This window comes from Castanea sativa, chromosome 1 (assembly GCF_040712315.1).
Source record: "Castanea sativa cultivar Marrone di Chiusa Pesio chromosome 1, ASM4071231v1".
NCBI lineage: Eukaryota > Viridiplantae > Streptophyta > Magnoliopsida > Fagales > Fagaceae > Castanea > Castanea sativa.
Genome location: NC_134013.1, coordinates 23,497,073 through 23,516,586, shown reverse-complemented (window position 1 = coordinate 23,516,586; position 19,514 = coordinate 23,497,073). Strand labels below are relative to the sequence as shown.

General features: G+C 32.1%; 2 protein-coding genes and 1 long non-coding RNA gene across 3 annotated transcripts; 2 read left to right on the top strand and 1 right to left on the bottom strand.

Moving 5' to 3' along the window:
* Window positions 1-3,938: 3,938 nt before the first annotated feature.
* On the top strand, window positions 3,939-4,809 carry LOC142623152 (protein FAR1-RELATED SEQUENCE 5-like). Its single transcript, XM_075796556.1, has 2 exons — window positions 3,939-4,352; window positions 4,726-4,809. The coding sequence occupies exons 1-2, from the start codon at window positions 3,939-3,941 to the stop codon at window positions 4,807-4,809; spliced, it is 498 nt and encodes a 165-aa protein (XP_075652671.1).
* A 262-nt stretch (window positions 4,810-5,071) lies between these two features.
* LOC142639449 (uncharacterized) lies at window positions 5,072-6,149 on the bottom strand. The gene is made up of 2 exons (XR_012845157.1): window positions 6,022-6,149; window positions 5,072-5,467 (listed from the first exon to the last, which is right to left on the bottom strand). It is a non-coding gene; the product is annotated as an uncharacterized LOC142639449 (long non-coding RNA).
* Window positions 6,150-6,699: 550 nt separating this feature from the next.
* On the top strand, window positions 6,700-10,520 carry LOC142622156 (beta-amyrin 28-monooxygenase-like). Its single transcript, XM_075795588.1, has 3 exons — window positions 6,700-7,734; window positions 9,700-9,887; window positions 10,158-10,520. The coding sequence occupies exons 1-3, from the start codon at window positions 6,780-6,782 to the stop codon at window positions 10,455-10,457; spliced, it is 1,443 nt and encodes a 480-aa protein (XP_075651703.1). The 5' UTR covers window positions 6,700-6,779; the 3' UTR covers window positions 10,458-10,520.
* Window positions 10,521-19,514: the final 8,994 nt, after the last annotated feature.

The following is a 19,514-nucleotide window of genomic DNA, read 5'->3' as shown; positions in this document are numbered from 1 at the left end:
TCATCTAACCCACCACCACCAAGAAAAAAAAAAAAAAAAAAGCCATTGCCACAACTCAACGACCATAAGCCACAACCCATTAGCCACTACCACGCAATCTCCACCATCAACAGCACAAACACCACTCATACCCAAATTAATTCAACCAAAAAAATGATCAAAACGACCCACAACCAAAACCCATAATCAAAAACTGATTAGAAACCCATCACCACCCACGACCGGGCCGATCTCGCCGCCTCAATAACCACTTCTCCACAAAAACCACGCTGATCTGAGAAAGAGAGAGAGGAAGGAAGTGCCGATGGGTTTCGGGTTTGAAGATGCCGGTAAAGCTTGCTAGAAGTGGTTTTTTGAAGATTTTGAGGAAGAAGTTGATGGTGTGGCCGTGGCGTTGATGTATTCTGAAGAGAAACCAGAGAGCACAATAGGGAAGAGGAAAAACGTTTTGATGAGAGAGAAAGAATAGTAAATTAATACCACTGGGCAATTTTTTAAGATAAAATAAGGGTATAGAGTTGCTACAGTGTTCTCTAAATTAAGAGAACTACTATAGTAACTTAAAAAAATTTGAAAAAATTGTGTTTAGAGAACTTGTTGGAGGGTGAACAGTGAATTTTTTTCTCCAAAAAATAGAAATAAAACATCTATTGGAGATGCTCTAAATGCCTTTGTTAACCACTTTTCTTTATTTTATTTTTTTGCGCCTCTATGACCCGTGAGCCACATCTTCCCTTTTTCGTATTTTTATTTTTATTTTTAATGGGAAGCTCCTTCAGTACTTCTTCCTTTGTTAAATCATAAATGACTTATCAACAACTTTTCTTTATCTTGTTTTTTTGCGCCTTTCCAACCAAACACGTGAGTCACATCTTTCCGCCACATATATTCTTTATTTTGTTTTTATATTGATAAATACATGACCTTCAAAAAAAAAGAAAATTTGATAAATACATGAGCCACTGAGCCACATTTTATTTATTTATGAAAAACTTCATCTATTTAAATATCTCTATTAATAATTCAAGTGTTAAAATCTTTTATATACTTATTAGTACTATCTATTATTATTATTATTATTATTTATACTACTATTTAAAGGACTATCCCTCCTTTAAAAAAAAAAAAAAAAAAAGAGCTGTCCGTGTTTGGATTGAATTTTTTTTTGTTCCAAAATTCCCCTATATCTCTAAGTTTAAGTAGAGACAAAACAAAAGGACAACAAAATAAAAATACATTTTTAACTCCCACTAAAACATTGCCTACAAAATAAGATTACTCTCCCACTTATTCAAAAACAAATTTCACGTTTAAATTTTTCTTTTTATTTATTTTTTTGATTGGCCAAAAATATTAAAATTATAATTAATACAAATTATTAAAATTTATCTCAAAAAATAAAAAAGTCTCACGCTGTGCTTAAATGCTAGTAATATATAAAAAACATACTTAACGATATATAAAATATATAAACAAAAAATTTTTTAATAATTTTTTAATTACCGCATTTTTTTTTTTTTTAAAGGTGGCCGAGGCCCGGACCTACGCCCTAAGCTGAAAACGCTCTTGTGCTTCATAGTCCATGACTGTTCATGTTCTTCCTCAGTTCCCCATAATTGTTCATGTTCTTCCTCAAATAACTAGTTCCCAGAAAATTAAAAAATCAATATTTTCTTAGCAACCAAACGTGCAAAACACGCATAGCAATCTTCAAATTGAGACCAAAATCGAGCAATCACCAAAATACCAAAACATCTCTACCGGACCCAATCGACCAAACACCAAACACCAAACACCAAAACTCAACTCAGATCAATAACAATATTTTCTTGGCAGCCAAACACAACAATGGACCCAGAAAATCCACCACCGATCCACCACCTTCGAACCCTACCAATGGACCCAGAAAATCCAGATCTACCCACCACCGCTGATCTGACTTTCCAGATCTACTCTCCACCTCCACCGCCGATCTGAGCCCCTCCACTACCTTTACTACCGATCTTTAGCTCCACTACCGATCTGCAACCACCCCCTCCACCACCACTGATCTGACCCCTCTTTCTCTCTTTCTAACCCAAATCAAACCCATTTAGGAAAAAGAGAGAAAGATAGGAAAGTGAAAGTAACGGACCAAGAAGAAAAAGAAACTCATGGATCTGTAAAGAAAGAAGAAAAAGAAGAGAAAAAGAAACACATACAAACATGTGGACCAAGAAGAAAAAGAAGTACACATGGGGCAAGAAATAAGAAAAAGAAACACAGAAGAAAGAGAAATAGATACAAACAAACACACGGACCAAGAGAGAGATATGAGATTATTTATTATTTTTTTGTATTTTATTTTTTAATCTTTATCTGTGAAGAAAGAACGAAAAATAAACAAACACAAACACAAACACACACCAGATCTAAATTCCAATTTTTTTGTTTTGTTTTTAATTAAGCTTTTTATTTTCTTTTTGTTTTTATTTTGTTAAAATATATTAATTTTTTAAATTAGCTACTGACCTAGTATTTTTAATATCATTTTATTAGTCAAAATCAATTTAGAGACCAAGAATTAACTCAAAATATAAGATTTAAAATTGTATTTTTGTCTAATATTTTTGTGTGTTTTTATGAAGACATTTACGGTTTAAATCCTCTTTCCACTGTCATTTAAAAAATAATAGTAATATATTTTTTTAAATAATAAAATAAAATAAAATAAAAACTATATGTGCTGCTTTAAATTATGAGCAATGTTAGTGTCACAACTTGTGGCACAACTTATATCATGATTCACCTCTATGACGAGTGGGAAATTCTTACCTAGTCCCGGACTACAAGGTCACCAAGCTGACATTGTAGTCCCAGCCAATAGAAAAATACCATATCAATAAATATTCTGCTGACATCATTTAATGAGGACAGCTCATTAACAATGGCAGCCCACCAACGTTCATCTTCAAAAAAATAAAAAATGTCCCAAACGTTAGTCGTCAGTTAACGTTAGCTTCAATAAATAAATAAAATATAAGAAGAGCCAGCCAGCTGTACTCCAATTTAGCTTAGGACAAAGAGAACCTTTAGGGTTTTCACTATTGTAAACAAGCCACGAGGTTTTACTCAGTGCCGACAAAAATCAAGTGTACTGTGTGACCACGGTGAAAATGTTACTATGAGTGATTTTTTGTGAAATCAAGTGAAAAGTTCAAGTGCAAAGAGATAAAATCCTGTTCACATTAGCATGAAAGAACCCAATTTTCAAAGTAATAGAGGTATAATTTATTTTGTCTTGTTGTGTTTTGTTTCATTTTTTAAAGAATGTATTATGATTTGTTGTGATATGTTTGCTCCTAAATAAAATATATAGAAATGTAATAAGGCATGAATTTAATGCTTTTTTCTTTTGTGAAAAATTTAATGTTTTGTTGTGATATGTTTGCTCCCAAATAAAATATATAAAAATGTATTGAGGTATGAATTTAATGCTTTTTTTTGTGAAAAATTTAACGTTTTGTTGTGATATTTTTGAGGTATGAATTTATTGTTTTGTTGTGATAAGTTTGCTCCCTGCTCCCAAATAAAATATATAAAGGTGTTTGCTCCCAAATAAAATATGTGTAGTGATATTGGTAACTATGTCTAATTTCTAATTATATTTGTGCCTAGAAATAGGGAAGCTTTGTAATAAAGCATACCATAGGCCTTTAAGAACACATAAAAAATTGCACACATAAGATAATTATTGTATTGTAAATTCCTTAATATTTTATTTCTAACAATTATATTTTTCATAAAAATTATTGTAGTTTGCAATTCAAGTGATATTGAAGGAATTGAAGATTGTTTGTTTGTTGAACGACTAGAAAATAGTGATGACAATTTGTTGGATAAGGTGGCATATATTGAAAATGAAGCATACAATTTATACAATAATTATGCATTACAAAATGTGTTTTAGTATACGGAAAGGAAAGCCTAGATATTTTAATGGGACAAAGAACATAAGGCAACGTGAATTTCTATGTTCTAAGGAGGGTTTTAAAATAGATGAAGATGCTTGTGAAGAGAAAAATTGGAAGAAACTAGAGACCAGAACTGGCTGTAAAGCATTTATTCGTTTCACGCTTGAAAATGATGTGTGGAGGGTTACTGCATTTAATCCAGAGCATAATTATGAACTTGCACTACCATCAGAGAGACATTTGTTAAGATCGGGTCGTCGTATTTCAAAACCTAAGGCAGGTTTAATTGATTCCATAGTGAATGCTGGTATACGTACAAAGAATACTTATTTGTATTTAACAGAAGAAGTTGGAGGGAGTGAGAATGTGGGCTTCACTGAAAAAGATTGTTATAATCATGTGAACAAAAAAAAGATGTCAACGATTAGTGTTGGAGATGCTCAAAGCCTATTGAATCATTTTAAGAAAAGGCAGATAGAAGATCCCATGTTTTTTTATCAATTTTATTACTTATTTCTTGTTCCTAAGGATGACTTCCTTTTTTTTATATACAAAAGACGGTCAGCAATGTAGAACAGCAAGGTTGGGGCAATCCAAGAGTCTCTAGATAAGAGAGTTCCGAAGGTATACTTCATTATTGATTATTTTATTTGGGGTTTGGTTTTTAAGTGTGATTGTATCAATACAAAATAATTAGAATGGTTTTTGTGAATGTTAATGTATTTATTTTTGTTCCATTCAATATGCTAATATGATTCTCATATGTTTCCAGGTGAGAAGACCGAAGATGTCATGCAGCCAAGAACTCTTGGAACTTCACAAATCTGGCACAAATTCTTGGCTTGGAGCCAAGTGACATTTATCATGACACCAAGTTTCTTTTGTTTGTTATTTTATTTTTGAGGAATATATTTGTTCTCATTGGATTTATTTTGACTTGTTGCCAAGTGAAAGTTATGTATTAAGGAAGAATATCTTTATTAATGAATGACAATTGCAGAGTGCAATTTTAAAGATGGATTGCAGAATTCAAATAGGACACACAAATTCTCTGATAACAAACAATTTGAGCATTCAAAAGCTATCCTCAGTCCTCACTGCTAGTGCTAACTCTTGCCTTGATTGAAAATATACCTACCTATTTTATTGATGTGTAATAAGTAAACAAAGTATACAACTTAAAAAGAGGTCCCAACAGAGGCTAAGAATTTGGCATCAAGTTTTTCCTTCTAATTTCTCTGGAACCGAACAGAGGCTGAGAATTTGGCATCAAGTTTTTCCTTCTAATTTCTCTGGAACCAAACAGAGGCTAAGAATTTCATTGATGATTCAGAGCACTATAATCTCTTTCAATTTGATAACAACAGCCAGCAGATTGGACTCCTTCAGCAGCGCCTATTCTGCATTGGAATTTTTGAACAACATTTGTTCTGCATTCCAAGACTAAATGAGCCGAACCAAGACTCCTTTAACCACCTCTAGGCAACACTGTCAAATTTCTAACAGTCAACAACCTTCACACCAAAAAAAAAAAAAAAAAAAAGTACTTCAAGACCAAAATTTCAATTACCGTATCAGCAAAGAATTTATTTTAAAACTGACAAACATAGCAGCAAGTTGTTTACCAAGCAAAGATAGAAGCTTTATGTTTCTACATGTGAAACTACAACAAAAATCCAACTGTTATCTAATCCGAAAAAACATTTAAAATAATAATAAATAAATAAAAAAACCCTTTACAAGGTAGTATACATTTTGTTGATAGATAATAGTTTGAGAACAAAGGAATCTCCATCTTCATTGAAACATTTCATCAAACATGTACAGGGGAAAAATGGCACACAAAAGGAAACTAAAAAAAAGAGAATAAAAAGTCTTCTTGCAATGTCAGGAGTTGGAAAGAGAAGATTTTGGGGGTTTGAAAAGAACAGATCAACACAACCCCTAAATCCGACAAATACTTTCCTTCGTTTTCCCAAAGAACCAAACTAGGCTTATTGGAAAAAAAATCATTAAAATGACAGAAACAGATAGAAATTATAATAAATAACTAAATAAAAAAACTTACTGGAAGTGCCGGCGATGTCAGCGTCAAGTGGAAGGAAAGGGCAACCGAACGGTGGGGATGATGAACAAGGAAATCTTAGAGAGGGGAAGGGGAACGGGTCGAAATGCGAGAGAGTTCCAAAATCAGTACATGGCTGGCTCCTATTTTTATATTTTAATCTCTTTGTCCTGAGCTAAATTGGAGTACAGTTGGCTGTATATATATATATTTTTTTTTATTGAAGCTAACGTTAACTGACGACAAACGTTTGAGACATTTTTTATTTTTTTGAGGATGAACGTTGGTGGACTGCCATGGTTGATGAGCTGTCCTCGTTAAATGATGTCAGCAGAATATTTATTGATGTGGTATTTTTCTATTGGCTGGGACTACAAGGTCAGCTTGGTGACCTTGTAGTCCGGAACTAGGTAAGAATTTCCCATGACGAGTTGTGCCACAAGTGGGACACCAGAATTATCCTTAAATTGCTTAAGCTTATTGTTAAAAAGTAAAGTTGGTGAGTCAGGTAAATGGTGCACAAGACCTACCGGTGTTCATTGTTGACAAGAAATATCAACAATGGCGGCTTAAAAAAAAAGAAAAAAAGAAAAAGGGGAAACGTTGGCCAACGCGCTTCCCAAACGCTCCTATATATCTCAACTAAATTAAGACATTTCAATCTGTATCAAAAAAAAAAAAAAAATATCTCAACCAAATTTGCTAGAGCTTTTCCGCCACCTTTCTTGCTCTTGTTTACCGGCGTTACTGTGGAAGTAGCCATGGATTTCTTCCCAAACTTGCTTCACCTTGCACTTCTCTCGATTTCCTTTTCTCTCATCTTCCTTATTTACAAACAAAAGTCCACTCGTGCCAAGTTCCCACCTGGTAAAAAGGGATGGCCGATCATTGGGGAAACTTTGGAATTTGTAATGGTTGGAAGAAAGGGAACCCCAGAGAAATTCATCAATGATAGAATGACCAAATACTCACATGATGTCTTCCAAACTTCCTTACTTGGAGAGAACTTGGCTGTATTTTGTGGTGCTTCAGGGAACAAGTTTCTGTTCTCTAAAGAGAACAAGTACGTCACTTCTTGGTGGCCAAGTTCCATGAAAAAAGCTTTGCTTTTTCCGGAAGCCCTTGGAAACTCTTCCAAAGAAGAATCAACTATGATGAGGAGCTTCCTACCTGAATTTCTCAAGCCAGAAGCTCTTCAACATTATATACCTATCATGGACTCCATGGCGAAGGAACACTTGGAACTAGATTGGTCTCCTTATAATAAAGTCAAGGTTTTTCCACTCTCCAAGAAGTACACCTTTGCATTGGCTTGTAGGTTGTTCATGAGTATCAAAGATCCTAACCATGTGACAAGATTTACTGATCCCTTTGCTCTTGTCACAGCTGGTTTAATGTCTGTGCCTATAAATTTTCCAGGCACAGCCTTCAATAGTGCCATCAAAGGAGGAAAAGTTATTCGCCATGAGCTTTTATCAATCATCAAACAGAGGAAGAAGGAGCTATCCGAGAACAAAGGGTCGTCAGCTGCTCTTGACTTGTTGACTCGTATGCTCCTTGCATCAGATGAAAATGGCAGAGTTATGAATGAGAAGGAGATTGCTAACAAGATTATAGGTTTACTTATTGCTAGCCATGATACTACTAGTACAGCTATCACTTTTGTAGTGAATTATCTGGCAGAGTTTCCTCAGGTTTACCATGATGTATTAAAAGGTACTTTTATTTGGTTATGTTTATATCATATCTCTATTTTACAGTATGAATTTCCTTTTTTACCTAAGCCTTAAAAAGTTTATTTATTTTTCTGTCCTAAACTATTTAAAATGCTGCTTTTTTTTCGTCCTAAACTCTTAAAAATGTTACACTTACTTTTTTTAAATTTTCATTTTTTTTCATTGCAAAAGGTTTTTTTTTTCAATTCTTTTTATTTCCTAAATCTTTGCAATTTTTTTGAAACCTAGCTGAATAGAATTGTTAATTTCCAAAAATACTTATTGAAAAAAAAAAGTTTAGGGACTAAAAACAAATTTTTTTAAATTACAAAAATAAAAATTAATGCAAAATTAAAGAATGAAAACAATATTTTAGCTTAAGATTTTATTTCTTGTATCTATAATATAGAGTACTAGTCATTAACTTGTGCAATGTACGAACAACTTAATGTACTACAATTTTTTTTTCTTTTACTTATTTATTTTTGCTAAATATGAAATTGATAATAATGGTAGATATTAATGGATATTTAGTATGATTGTGTTGGAATATGAAATTATATATTGGGTAAGTTGCAAATTACACCCCTAAAGTTTGAGGGTGATTGGATTTTATACCTTAAAGTTTCAGAATTTTTTATTTTACCCCCTGAAATTTGGATTTTATACCATGATGTTTTAGAATTTGAATTTTACCCTTATATTTTAGGAGTATTTGGATTTTTTTTCCCTAAAATTTTGGGGTGTTTGGATTTCACATCCTAAAGTTTCAGAATTTTGGGATGTAAAATTCAAACAATCATAAACTTTAGAGAGTAAAATTCAAGTTCTAAAATGTCAGGACGTAAAATTCAAATACCTCAAATCTCAGGGGGTAAAATCTAAATTTTAAAACTTCAAGATGTAAAATCTAATCATCCCCAAACTTAATGGGTGTAATTTACAATTTATTTGATATATATATATATATTAAGTATTTATTATTATTGTCCTGGGATTATATATATATACTCAATGACCAAGACTACTCACACCACACGGCAATTGAGTACCATTGCTTCCAATTTGTACTTGTTTCAAGTCAGTCAAGTCACCCGCTCTGAATATCATATTTTCTTGAAATAATGGAATATATAATTCCATGTTATCAATAAATAAATAAATATATATTCCATTATTTCAAGAAAATATGATATTCAGAGCGGGTGACTTGACTGACTTGAAACAAGTACAAATTGGAAGCAATGGTATATATTGATAACATGGAATTATATATTCCATTATTTCAAGAAAATATGATATTCAAAGCGGGTGACTTGACTGACTTGAAACAAGTACAAATTGGAAGCAATGGTACTCAATTGCCATATATATTTATTTATTTATTGATAACATGGAATTATATATTCCATTATTTCAAGAAAATATGATATTCAAAGCGGGTGACTTGATTGACTTGAAACAAGTACAAATTGGAAGCAATGGTACTCAATTGCCGTGTGGTGTGAGTAGTCTTGGTCATTGAGTATGGGGCCACTCTAGATTTCAATAATTCAAAAGCGACGTATTATTAAATTATTTACATTTGGGAACGACACTTGTAAAAATTAATCAAGTCGTCATTTGACATGTAAACTAATTGTGGCGAAGTGTGTATAAGTGTGTGTCACTAGAATTTTTATTTTTGTTTTGTTTCTCTTTTAAAATGGAAGAACAATATAGCTGTGTTTTGATAATTTGATGGTAACAATGAGGAATGTGGATTTGAAATCTTGAATGTCTCTCTTGAAAACATGAAAAGATATCAATTATTTGAGTCACAAGCTTTTGGCTAAATAAGATATATATATATATATATATATATATATATATATATATATATATAACTCATAAACTCAATTTGGTAATATTAACCTAATGAAAGGAGGGCCTTTTTTTTTTTTTTGTTGATAATTTTGTTAAACAGAGCAAATGGAGATTGCAAAATCCAAAGGTCCCAAAGATTTGCTAAATTGGAATGACATTCAGAAGATGAAGTACTCTTGGAATGTGGCATGTGAGGCCATGAGGTTGTCACCACCTGCTCAAGGGGCATTTAGAGAGGCTATAGTTGACTTCACTTACGCAGGTTTTAAAATTCCCAAGGGATGGAAGGTATATTACACTTACTCGTACATCACTCAAATTATGCAGCATTTTTATGTATTTTTTTAGAGTTTTAACCTATGGCGTCCACTCCTGATGATAACTCTTTATCATCAGACAAAAATATCAATCAGTTTTTGGTGTAAGCGGGGATTAAACCCTAGATCTCTTATTTAACTATTAGAGACTTTACCAGTTGAACTAACTTGAACCCACCAGCACTTTTATGTATTTAAATCGTGATGATAAGTGTTCAAAATTGATTTTTTTTTTTTGTAGACATATTGGACTGTGCATTCCACACATAAAAATCCCAAATATTTCCTAGATCCTGAGAAATTTGATCCTTCAAGATTTGATGGGAATGGGCCAACACCTTACACTTTTGTACCATTTGGAGGCGGACCTCAGATGTGCCCTGAGAAGGAATATGCTCGATTAGAGATACTAGTGTTTATGCATAATGTGGTGACAAAATTTAAATGGGAGAAAGCAAATCCAAATGAAAAGATTACGTACAATCCATCACCCATTCCTGTTAACGGTCTTTCCGTGAACCTTGAGATTCGTAAGTTCTAGATATATCGCACCAACCTTTGGTGACTCAACCATCTTTATATTTATGCTTGTAGATTGATCAATAATTCTTGTCATGTAACAAGGGTGTATACCTATTTAGCAATAATAGATTTTTATGAGTAAATAAATTTTGGTTTATCTTTTAAATCTTGTACCTTGTTCATCACATTACCAAGTGCATAGAGGGCCAAACCTAGGAAGAACAAACAGGGATTGATTATCTCTAGAGCCAAACCTGGAGATAATTACAATATTCTGGAAACTTACCTTGTTGTCAAGGTTTTAAAAATATTAATTTAGAAATTGATTTTACTATTGCTTTACTATGGCCACCAAAAGAATTAAGGTGATTATCCACCAGATATTGCTCCTTCGATTTTTGATCGCGGGAACCTTATAGGCTATAGCTCAAGAATGGATTATCTCCCTTTTTGCACCAAAGAAAATAAGACTGTTTTGTTAACTTCTAGGGAAACGAAATTATATTAATACGTCCAAAACTGATGGATGGGAAGCTTGATTTAGCCCGAAGGAAAAGTGGGTTCCAGACTTAACCGGTAAAGTTTTTGATGGTTGAATAAGAGGTATGAGTTTCAATTCTCGCTTACACTAAAAACTGATTGGTGTCTTGGTCTAATGATAAAATAGTTATCATCAGGAGCTAAGTCGAAACATTAAAAAAAAGAAAAAAAGAAAAGAAAGAAGCCCGAAGGAAAAGTCTTGGCTTTTGGTTCGGTGAATATCGACTCCATAAATTTGAGACAGACGCTTGTATAAGGTTAGAATACAAAGATAGTATGACGATAAAGACAAGATGAGAGAAAAAAGCAGATACATTTAACGCGTGACTTTAACCACGTACACTTGCGCATCATTACCATTCAAGTTCGTTTGTCATAAAATGGTTAAGGCACTAGACTATTGCTACAATGACCCGGAAAGATTCTTTTTCCACCTCGACGTTTGTTGAGCACTTTTTCAATGTGCCACATGGTTATGAGTAGTAATTTTTATGTAGCAGATTGAGTTATTTCTCACTTTTTTTTTTTTTTTTTGTTGAGAAACGAGTTATTTCTCACTTTGATATAGGTTTTTTTTATTATATATATTTTATTTTATCATTTATAGCCAACACATTAGAGAGTTGTGGCAAAGTGCGTAGAGTATGTTGTGATTTTATTATTATTATTTTTAATTTAAATAGAGTAGGTGAACTGATGGTTGAACCCACAATATCATAATTTAATCACATAATTAATATAATAAATTTGTACTCACTAATAACATTTATTAAAAATTTCCACAAATTTTAGAATGTTTTTTAGATAACAATTTATACTCTTTAATCTTATTCTTTAAACTATAACACTAGTGTATTATAACAACAATCAAAATATATTTAGACAAGAAAATAATGCATAACCTAAGATATCACATCATGGTGGGAGATCTTCAACCGATCAACAAAGAGTGACAAATATACATTTCCTCTTGGAATTCAAGGAGGAAATTCAGTGAGAATCCATAGAGAAGAGATGCTATGCTTAAAACAGAAACTCGGACTTAAAGAACCTCCATCAGTTTTTTCTTTTTAAGGAATGTGAATGCAATTATAAAAACTAAACCCCAATGAAAATTGTTTTTTCCATTAAATTTGTTGCACTATTATAATGTTGTTTGATGACATGAGATAAATAGAATAATGATCATGTATCCTTTAGTTTCGGGTTCGAGTATGTCATCGTGATCATGTTCATGTCAAAAAATATAATTTAAATGAATGATGCGCATGGAATATTGATTCAATGCTCATCATGAAATATGATTTTTGTGTAAAACATAATTTGAATAAAACAAAGAGATTTGTGACATGATTAAATTGAATCAATTTTTTTTTTTTTGTGAAACCTAATATGTTTTTGAGCAAGACCTAAGTTTTCCATGATCACATAAATGATTTTATTTTTTAATATGAATTATTACATGTTTGGCATGCTATGATATGCGTGAATGTTGCGTGATGTGAATAATGGTCATCATCTCCTAGAAACTTAGGTCAAACAAAATGGGTGCCTAACATTTTTCCTATTAAGTAACGTCCTAGCCTCCAATCTTGGACAAATGATTCTTGACCAATCCTTTTCAATATAATTTTTACATGTTCAAAATGTAACTAGTAATCAATGCCATATATTATTTCTTAATTTTGACTTGGAAACAAAGTTTAGTAATTTCTATTTCTCATTCTAGAATCATGTAATTTGTATATTTTTGTAATGTAATATAGATGTATTTTATTATTTTTGGTTTTCTTGCCTTTTTATGTCTTAATAAGACAAGTGGAGACTTCAAATGTAAAATTCTTAATCTAGGGGGTATGATATTGCCAGTAGGATCATCAACTTGACTCTTGAGACTTGTCTCAAGTCTCAACCCCCTCATTGGGTCATGGTTTCCCACACAAACAACCAAGACACCTAGTTTGCATATGCAGGGTTGGCCCATATGTATGCATATTGTAGTGAGGTTCACCATAATTGTGAGAGGAAGAAACACCACATCACTGTACTCTAAAAATACCTAATAATTTTTCATATTTCTCCTACAAAAAGAGGTCCCGAGAAATTGAAAGAAGCATGCCTCATGTGAGTCAAAAGTTGAGTTATATTAGGACTATCTAAAAGACTATATCTCTGCTCTCATTTACAAAAGAGGCTTTTGGTTTTTGGATTAGTTCTATTAAACTTTTGGTGTGCTAGTTAGTAGCATAGTTGTCAAAATGTGAATTGTATCGTGAATTGATTTTTAATTTTTTTCGTATCGTGTATCATATTGTATATCGTAAGATACACAAACACTTAGTAAAATTTATAAAAAAAATTATAAATATACATATATAAAGGGTATATTCATTATAAATTTTGAATATATTCAACTAATGACTAATTTATTCATCACTTATGTAATAATATTTAAAAAACTAACTATATAAATCAAACTAGTATGTGTTTATAACATACACATTCAAATTACTTAAATTCAAAACTAATAATATATTACAAATGATTCTCAAAAAAAAAAAAAAAAAAATATATATATATATATATATATATATATATATATATATTACAAATGACCCAAAAATAATAATTTATTTTCATCATATTCATCAAATTGCCTAATCAACCCCATCTACGTCAATGCTATCATCATGTTTATAATTTTGCAAACTTATTTCTTCATTAAAATTTTCTTCATCGTCATTTGTCATTAACATTTACTATCTCTTCTTGTTCTTTTTTATTTTTATAAATTTTTTTTGGCGTTCTAGTTTCTTGGACTTATAACAATAATGATAAAAATAAAAAATTTATATTGTCAATTAATATTTTATTCATAGTATATAAAATAAATTTTGTAACTATTAAAGTGAAGGGTAAGTATGTACCGTGTAGTCCAATTGTAGGAAAGAGAGGAAAAAAAAAACTTATGAATATGTCATTTTAGTAGGCTAAATTAAGTAAACTAATAATTTTGTGTTAAAAACAAGTCTAACAATTTGTTAGATTCAAATAAAAATACAAATTTTAGTAAAAATATCTCATTTTAAAGCATTTGTCCATGTATCGTATGATATGTACAAATTTACGATACAATATGATTCATACGATACGTACACTGTATCATACGATTCATGAGCATTTACAATACGCTAATATGATACAAAACTTTTCACACACGATACGATGTGTATCGCGTGTCATACGATAGACAACTATGGTTAGTAGAGGTTCTGCCTAAAAACCGAGGGTATTAGCCAATTGACCTGGAGTCCTTAGCCCATGGGTCAAGATAAGTTCTCATTATTTATTTATTTAAATTATGTATTGAATTCTTTCTTTCTTTTTCTTTCAAGATAGAAATTATACTCTAACCAAATATGTGTGTGTGTGTGTGTGAAACTCCTTCCTGGAGACTTAAACCCCGGCTCTTGCCCCTCCCTCCTCCCTCTCACAACTCACAAGCACTTATACTTATAGAGTGACTATCGCACTAAGGGTGTGCGGTAGTTATTCGCTCACATGCTTGGTTCTTAGGGGTTTGGTTGAATTACATTAATGATTTGAATGAATGCAAGCGAAGTAAATCTCACATGTGATTTAACTTAGATTAAATTTAGTTTACTTCGCATTAATTATAAACCCCAATGATTAGGGCAATTTAATGTTAAGTAATGATAATAATTCTTCATTAGGCTAGATATTGCTTACTTAAATATGTGTCATGTTATGCACGGTCTGATTTTTGACCGAATAAAAATGATTTGAATTAAATTGATTAGATTTTTCTAAATAGATAGCCTCCCATAAACAAGTAATCTAAACCAATTGGTGATTTTCCACATGTGATTTGACTTGGTTAATTGAATTTTCTTAGCTGGTATAATTCGATATGATTTGAATTTGCATTTAATTTTGAATTTAAAATTCAAAAATGTTTCTTTATTTGTATGTTTACATATATTGTATTTTTTTTATGGACAAAAAAAAGCTCATACTACCCACTTAAACTCGAATTCTATATAAATCCAAACAAGTAAATAAGTAATAATTGTCCTAGCCCACTTAAACTCGAATTCAATGAGAATCCAACCAAGTAAATAAGTAGAGCTGGTCCACATATTATATCATATGAGATTTAATGTTTGACATGACATCTTCCTAGGCCAGTACCTTGATTCTGGACCTATGGTCCGGTTGAGCTGGACCTCTATGTAGGGATCAAGAGAGGTTCTTGAAAGCTCAATTAGAATGAAAACACTAATGCTTGTTTAGACCCCAAATTTTAAAATACGGCTTAATTGTTTTTACTCTAACTTATTTAAGTGCGGAATAAAAGTAAAACACACGCAATAAACTGGAACACTACTCTAAGCCATAAGCAATAAATGTAAAGCTTAAAGAGTAGGGAAGAGAGATACAAACACAAAATAACACCGATACATGTTATAGAAGAGGAAACCATAGTACTCAACGAAAAATCTCTCCGTGGCCCTCCAAGATGAATTTGATCCACTAGTGAATAAGTTAGAGTATACGAATATCAAAAAGACCCTCCAAGCCTAATCTACTCAATGTACTTGAGCCCTCCAAGCTCCTACTACCAACGAACTTCTCAGAGTCTTGTCTTCACTAGATATTCGGATCCCGCAATTCTGCCTGATTGCATCTCCCACTCAATGACTTCTTCCAATACATCCCAAAGACACTAAAACTTCTCTCAACACTCAAAGTGGGTGAGGTAAGTGTTTGGGCTAAGAACCTCTCAAGGATGTGTAGATGAAGAGGTGGGAACAGATGGAAACTTTAGAAAAATGATGTAGAGGATTGTAGGTAAAACAATCTCTAATTCTCAAGTGTTTGGCTAGGGTTTCTCTCTCAAAAGTTTCTTCAAAAAATACTCATTTTTCTTCTTACATTTAGTGGGTAATGAGGGTTTATATAGTGTTGGTTAAGAATGAGAAAAGTCACACTCCAAAAAGCAACAGGCAATGAGTTTCGCAGGTCACTAGCGACTTGGCCTGAGTTGTGAGTCACTCGTGAAATCCATTCTATCAATGACTCTTCAAATTCCAGCATGTGCTTCTCACGTGGCTTGTTTCGCAGGTTAGCAGTCGTGAATCAGTCGAGAGTCAAGTCGCAAAAGCCACTTCTTCACAGATTCTTCACCAAACTCTCACACACTGCCGTTACATAAAATCCCACAAAAATATAGGGAAATGATTGAACAGAAATACAATCAAATTTGACACGAAATTAAAGCCAACAAATACATAGTTATAAATCACAACTTTACAATTCTTAATCTTGATTTAGTAGCATATTCTCTAATTTGAGTGTAAGACTGATCACACCAAAATCACCAAAGAAAGCCATTTTATTGGCATTCATGGGCCACACAATCAAATCTCACAAGGTAATTGTTCATTTTTTGTAATTGAGGTTTATTTTTTTGGTTTTGGTTTTGGCATAAAAGTGAGATCAAGTTCATTGAAAAATGTGAATGCTTACACCAAAACTAACACAACCTGTTATTTTTGAGCTGTAGTGTGTGTTTGTTTTTTCATAAAAAATGGGAAATTATCCTACGTTAAAGTGTGTTGTATATAGTGTAACTTGTTTTACACTCCCTTTAAAGTTATTATGACTTTTGTATGCTAATATGTTTTTGTGTTAGAAGAACCATATTTCCTCTCTCATGTGTATTTGTTTCTAAAAAAAAGAAGGAGAAAAAGAAAAAGATGTGTGGGTATGTATGTATGTATGTATGTATGTATACACACATATAAAGTTGGGGTTCAAGTTACACTTGAACCCAACTTTAAGCAATGTTACAACACTAAATATTTTTTGATTGGATATGAATTTTAACAAATCAACCATTGGATTATATTATCTTTGTGCATTCTCTATGTTTGCAAAATTTTAAGATGATTAAATATCAATAGTTAGGTCATTAACAAATTATTTAAATTCAAGTTTTTGTAGTTTAAAATAATGCATAAAAGATGAGTTTATGAATTGAATGGTAAATAACAACTGACTGGCATGAATATTTGTATACATGTTATAAACATATAGAATATGTAATCCAATGGTGGAGTTTTTAAAATATAAATTCAATAGTAAGCTATTAGATGGTATAACATTGTTTAGAGTTACACTAGGTGTAACTTGAACCCAACCTTTATATATAAAGTGGAAGAGAGTCTACAACATTGAGAGAGAGAGAGAGAGAGAGAGAGAGAGTAACGAATCATACATATTATAACTTGAGCCAAGTCACTGAGGAGAGTAGAGTTAATGTGATTGCAAAACTGAGGAGAATGGAGCTGCTATGATTGCGAAACTGAGGAGAGCAAAATTGCCAAAGTATCTCTCTTGGTACCTTTTTTTATAGGTAAAATAAAATTAGATTATATATTTATGGAATGAGTTGAACAAGTTACGATTTTGAACGATTAAAGGTTTCTTTTTTGAATGAGTTTTTTGTTGAATATATTGTTCATTTGTTGTTTTTTATTGTTGTTATTTGAGTTTTTTTGTTTTTGTTTAAGGGGTTAAGAATTATGTTTAGAGGGGCCAAAATTAATTTTATGAAATCCAAATTCAAGGGATTCTCAAGTCAGGGTATTCAATATTTTGTTTTAGGATAAAGATAAAATAGGTCAAGTTAAAAAGAAATATGTGTGTGTGTATATATATATATATATATATTTTTTTTTTTGCAAGTTAGCTACCCTCGTCACTAATACATCATGATATTTCTAACGGAAACGTGCAAGATTCAAATTCCTCATCTCCCACTGTAACCATCTAATCGTCAAAAAAAGGAAATAAAGAAGAAGAAGAAGAATAAATGGTTACCCATGGCAGGAGCATTTCCTTGCCCATTCAGAGGAGGGAAAAAATAAAAAATAAATAGAAAAAAGGATGGGGTTCCATTGGCAAAGAAAATCTTTTGCAAACCAAATTAATCTGTCAAATAAAATTTAAAAGTACATTATTTCTAAGAGAACTTCAATTAAATTGGAAGTAGAAAATACAACATTCCTGGGAATCATAAATTATTGCTGAGAGTGTGCTTTTATTGCAAATGAGAGCTGCAGGAATAAGATATGGTAAACATAGTTGAGTCAACAACTGTTAACACTATATATTTTCTAGAGGGTTGAGTCGAACCAGAAGGCCATTGGTCATTTGGTTGGTTGGAATAGGCGAAGGATTGAATGCAATCTTTTCATCCGGGTTTGCTTTTTCCAATTTGAAGTTGGTCACAACATTATGCATGAATGCAAGAATTTCTAAACGTGCATATTCCATCCTCGGGCACATTTGAGTTCCTCCTCCAATTGGTACAAATGTGTATGCGGGGCAGGACCCTTCCCTTCAAATCTCGAAGGATCAAATTTTTTTGGATCAGGAAAATATTTGGGATTTTTGTATGTTGAACACTCTGAATGCTCCTATAGCAGGTGGCGCTAACCTCATTGCTTCACAATCACATGCCACATTGCAAGAGTACTTCATCTTCTGATGTCATCCCAATTCAACAACTCATCGGGCACTTGGACTTTGCAATCTGCATTTGTTCTATTAACCAAACAAACCAGTTTCACATTAAACTAGCTAGACTATCCATATAGCAACTATATATGTTTCTATTTCATGGGTTGCATAGAACTTTAAGCTGACACCATCTCATAGTGCTCTAACTGTGTGTATCACTTCGTTTAAGAAATAAGTTGTACAAGAACAAGACTAACGAGCAAAAAAAAAAAAAAAATCAAAGTTGGAATCCTGTTTCAATGGTAGATAAGATCTGTTGCGAATCAAAAAAAAAAAAAAATTCCCAGAATACGTGTGGAAACAGGAAATGCATGGGAGAGGAAGGTGTCGAGGGACTAATAATTAAAATGAAAATACACCAAAAAGAAAGACAGAAATCAAAGAAAGAAGTAATCACCTTTTTGTTGTGGGAAAAACATGGAATGAATGGGAGAGGGAGGAGTAGAGGGACTAATAGCAAATTTATGGGGAAAAAAGGAGAGTAAAAGATCAATGGATTAAATGGTAGGTATGAATAATGTGGAGAAAAAAAAAAAAAAAAAAAAAGAAAAGAGAAATAGTTGGAGGACGAGCAATGGTAAAGTAAGAATGCAAGAGTTGAGAATGAAAAGGCATTAATTGGAAACATGCTTGACATGGCACAACAAAAGATTGGCAAAATTAATTGTTGATTCTCTATTATTATATAAAATGATGATTATGCAGTATATATACAAATACATTTAGAAAAAGAATAAAATATTGCAAATAGATATACTTGGCTCACCACTCTAGAGTCTAGACAAGCCTCACATCCCATATGCTGGTTACCATGTATAATGATTATACTGCAACATTATGAGAGCACACTTCACTTTTATGTATTAGCCCTCCCATATTTGCTTACAACTTAACGACAAATTGAAGTGAACGTAAGATGACTGTACGG

What these genes read in the sequence shown, in the direction of transcription:
- LOC142623152 (XM_075796556.1), top strand. Translation starts at nt 3,939, where the DNA reads ATGTGTTTTAGTATACGGAAAGGAAAGCCTAGATATTTTAATGGGACA. An exon ending in AAAAAGATTGTTATAATCAT is followed by an intron (nt 4,353 to 4,725) that starts GTGAACAAAAAA and finishes ATATGTTTCCAG; the next exon opens with GTGAGAAGACCGAAGATGTC.
- LOC142622156 (XM_075795588.1), top strand. Translation starts at nt 6,780, where the DNA reads ATGGATTTCTTCCCAAACTTGCTTCACCTTGCACTTCTCTCGATTTCC. An exon ending in TTACCATGATGTATTAAAAG is followed by an intron (nt 7,735 to 9,699) that starts GTACTTTTATTT and finishes TTTGTTAAACAG; the next exon opens with AGCAAATGGAGATTGCAAAA. An exon ending in AAATTCCCAAGGGATGGAAG is followed by an intron (nt 9,888 to 10,157) that starts GTATATTACACT and finishes TTTTTTTTGTAG; the next exon opens with ACATATTGGACTGTGCATTC.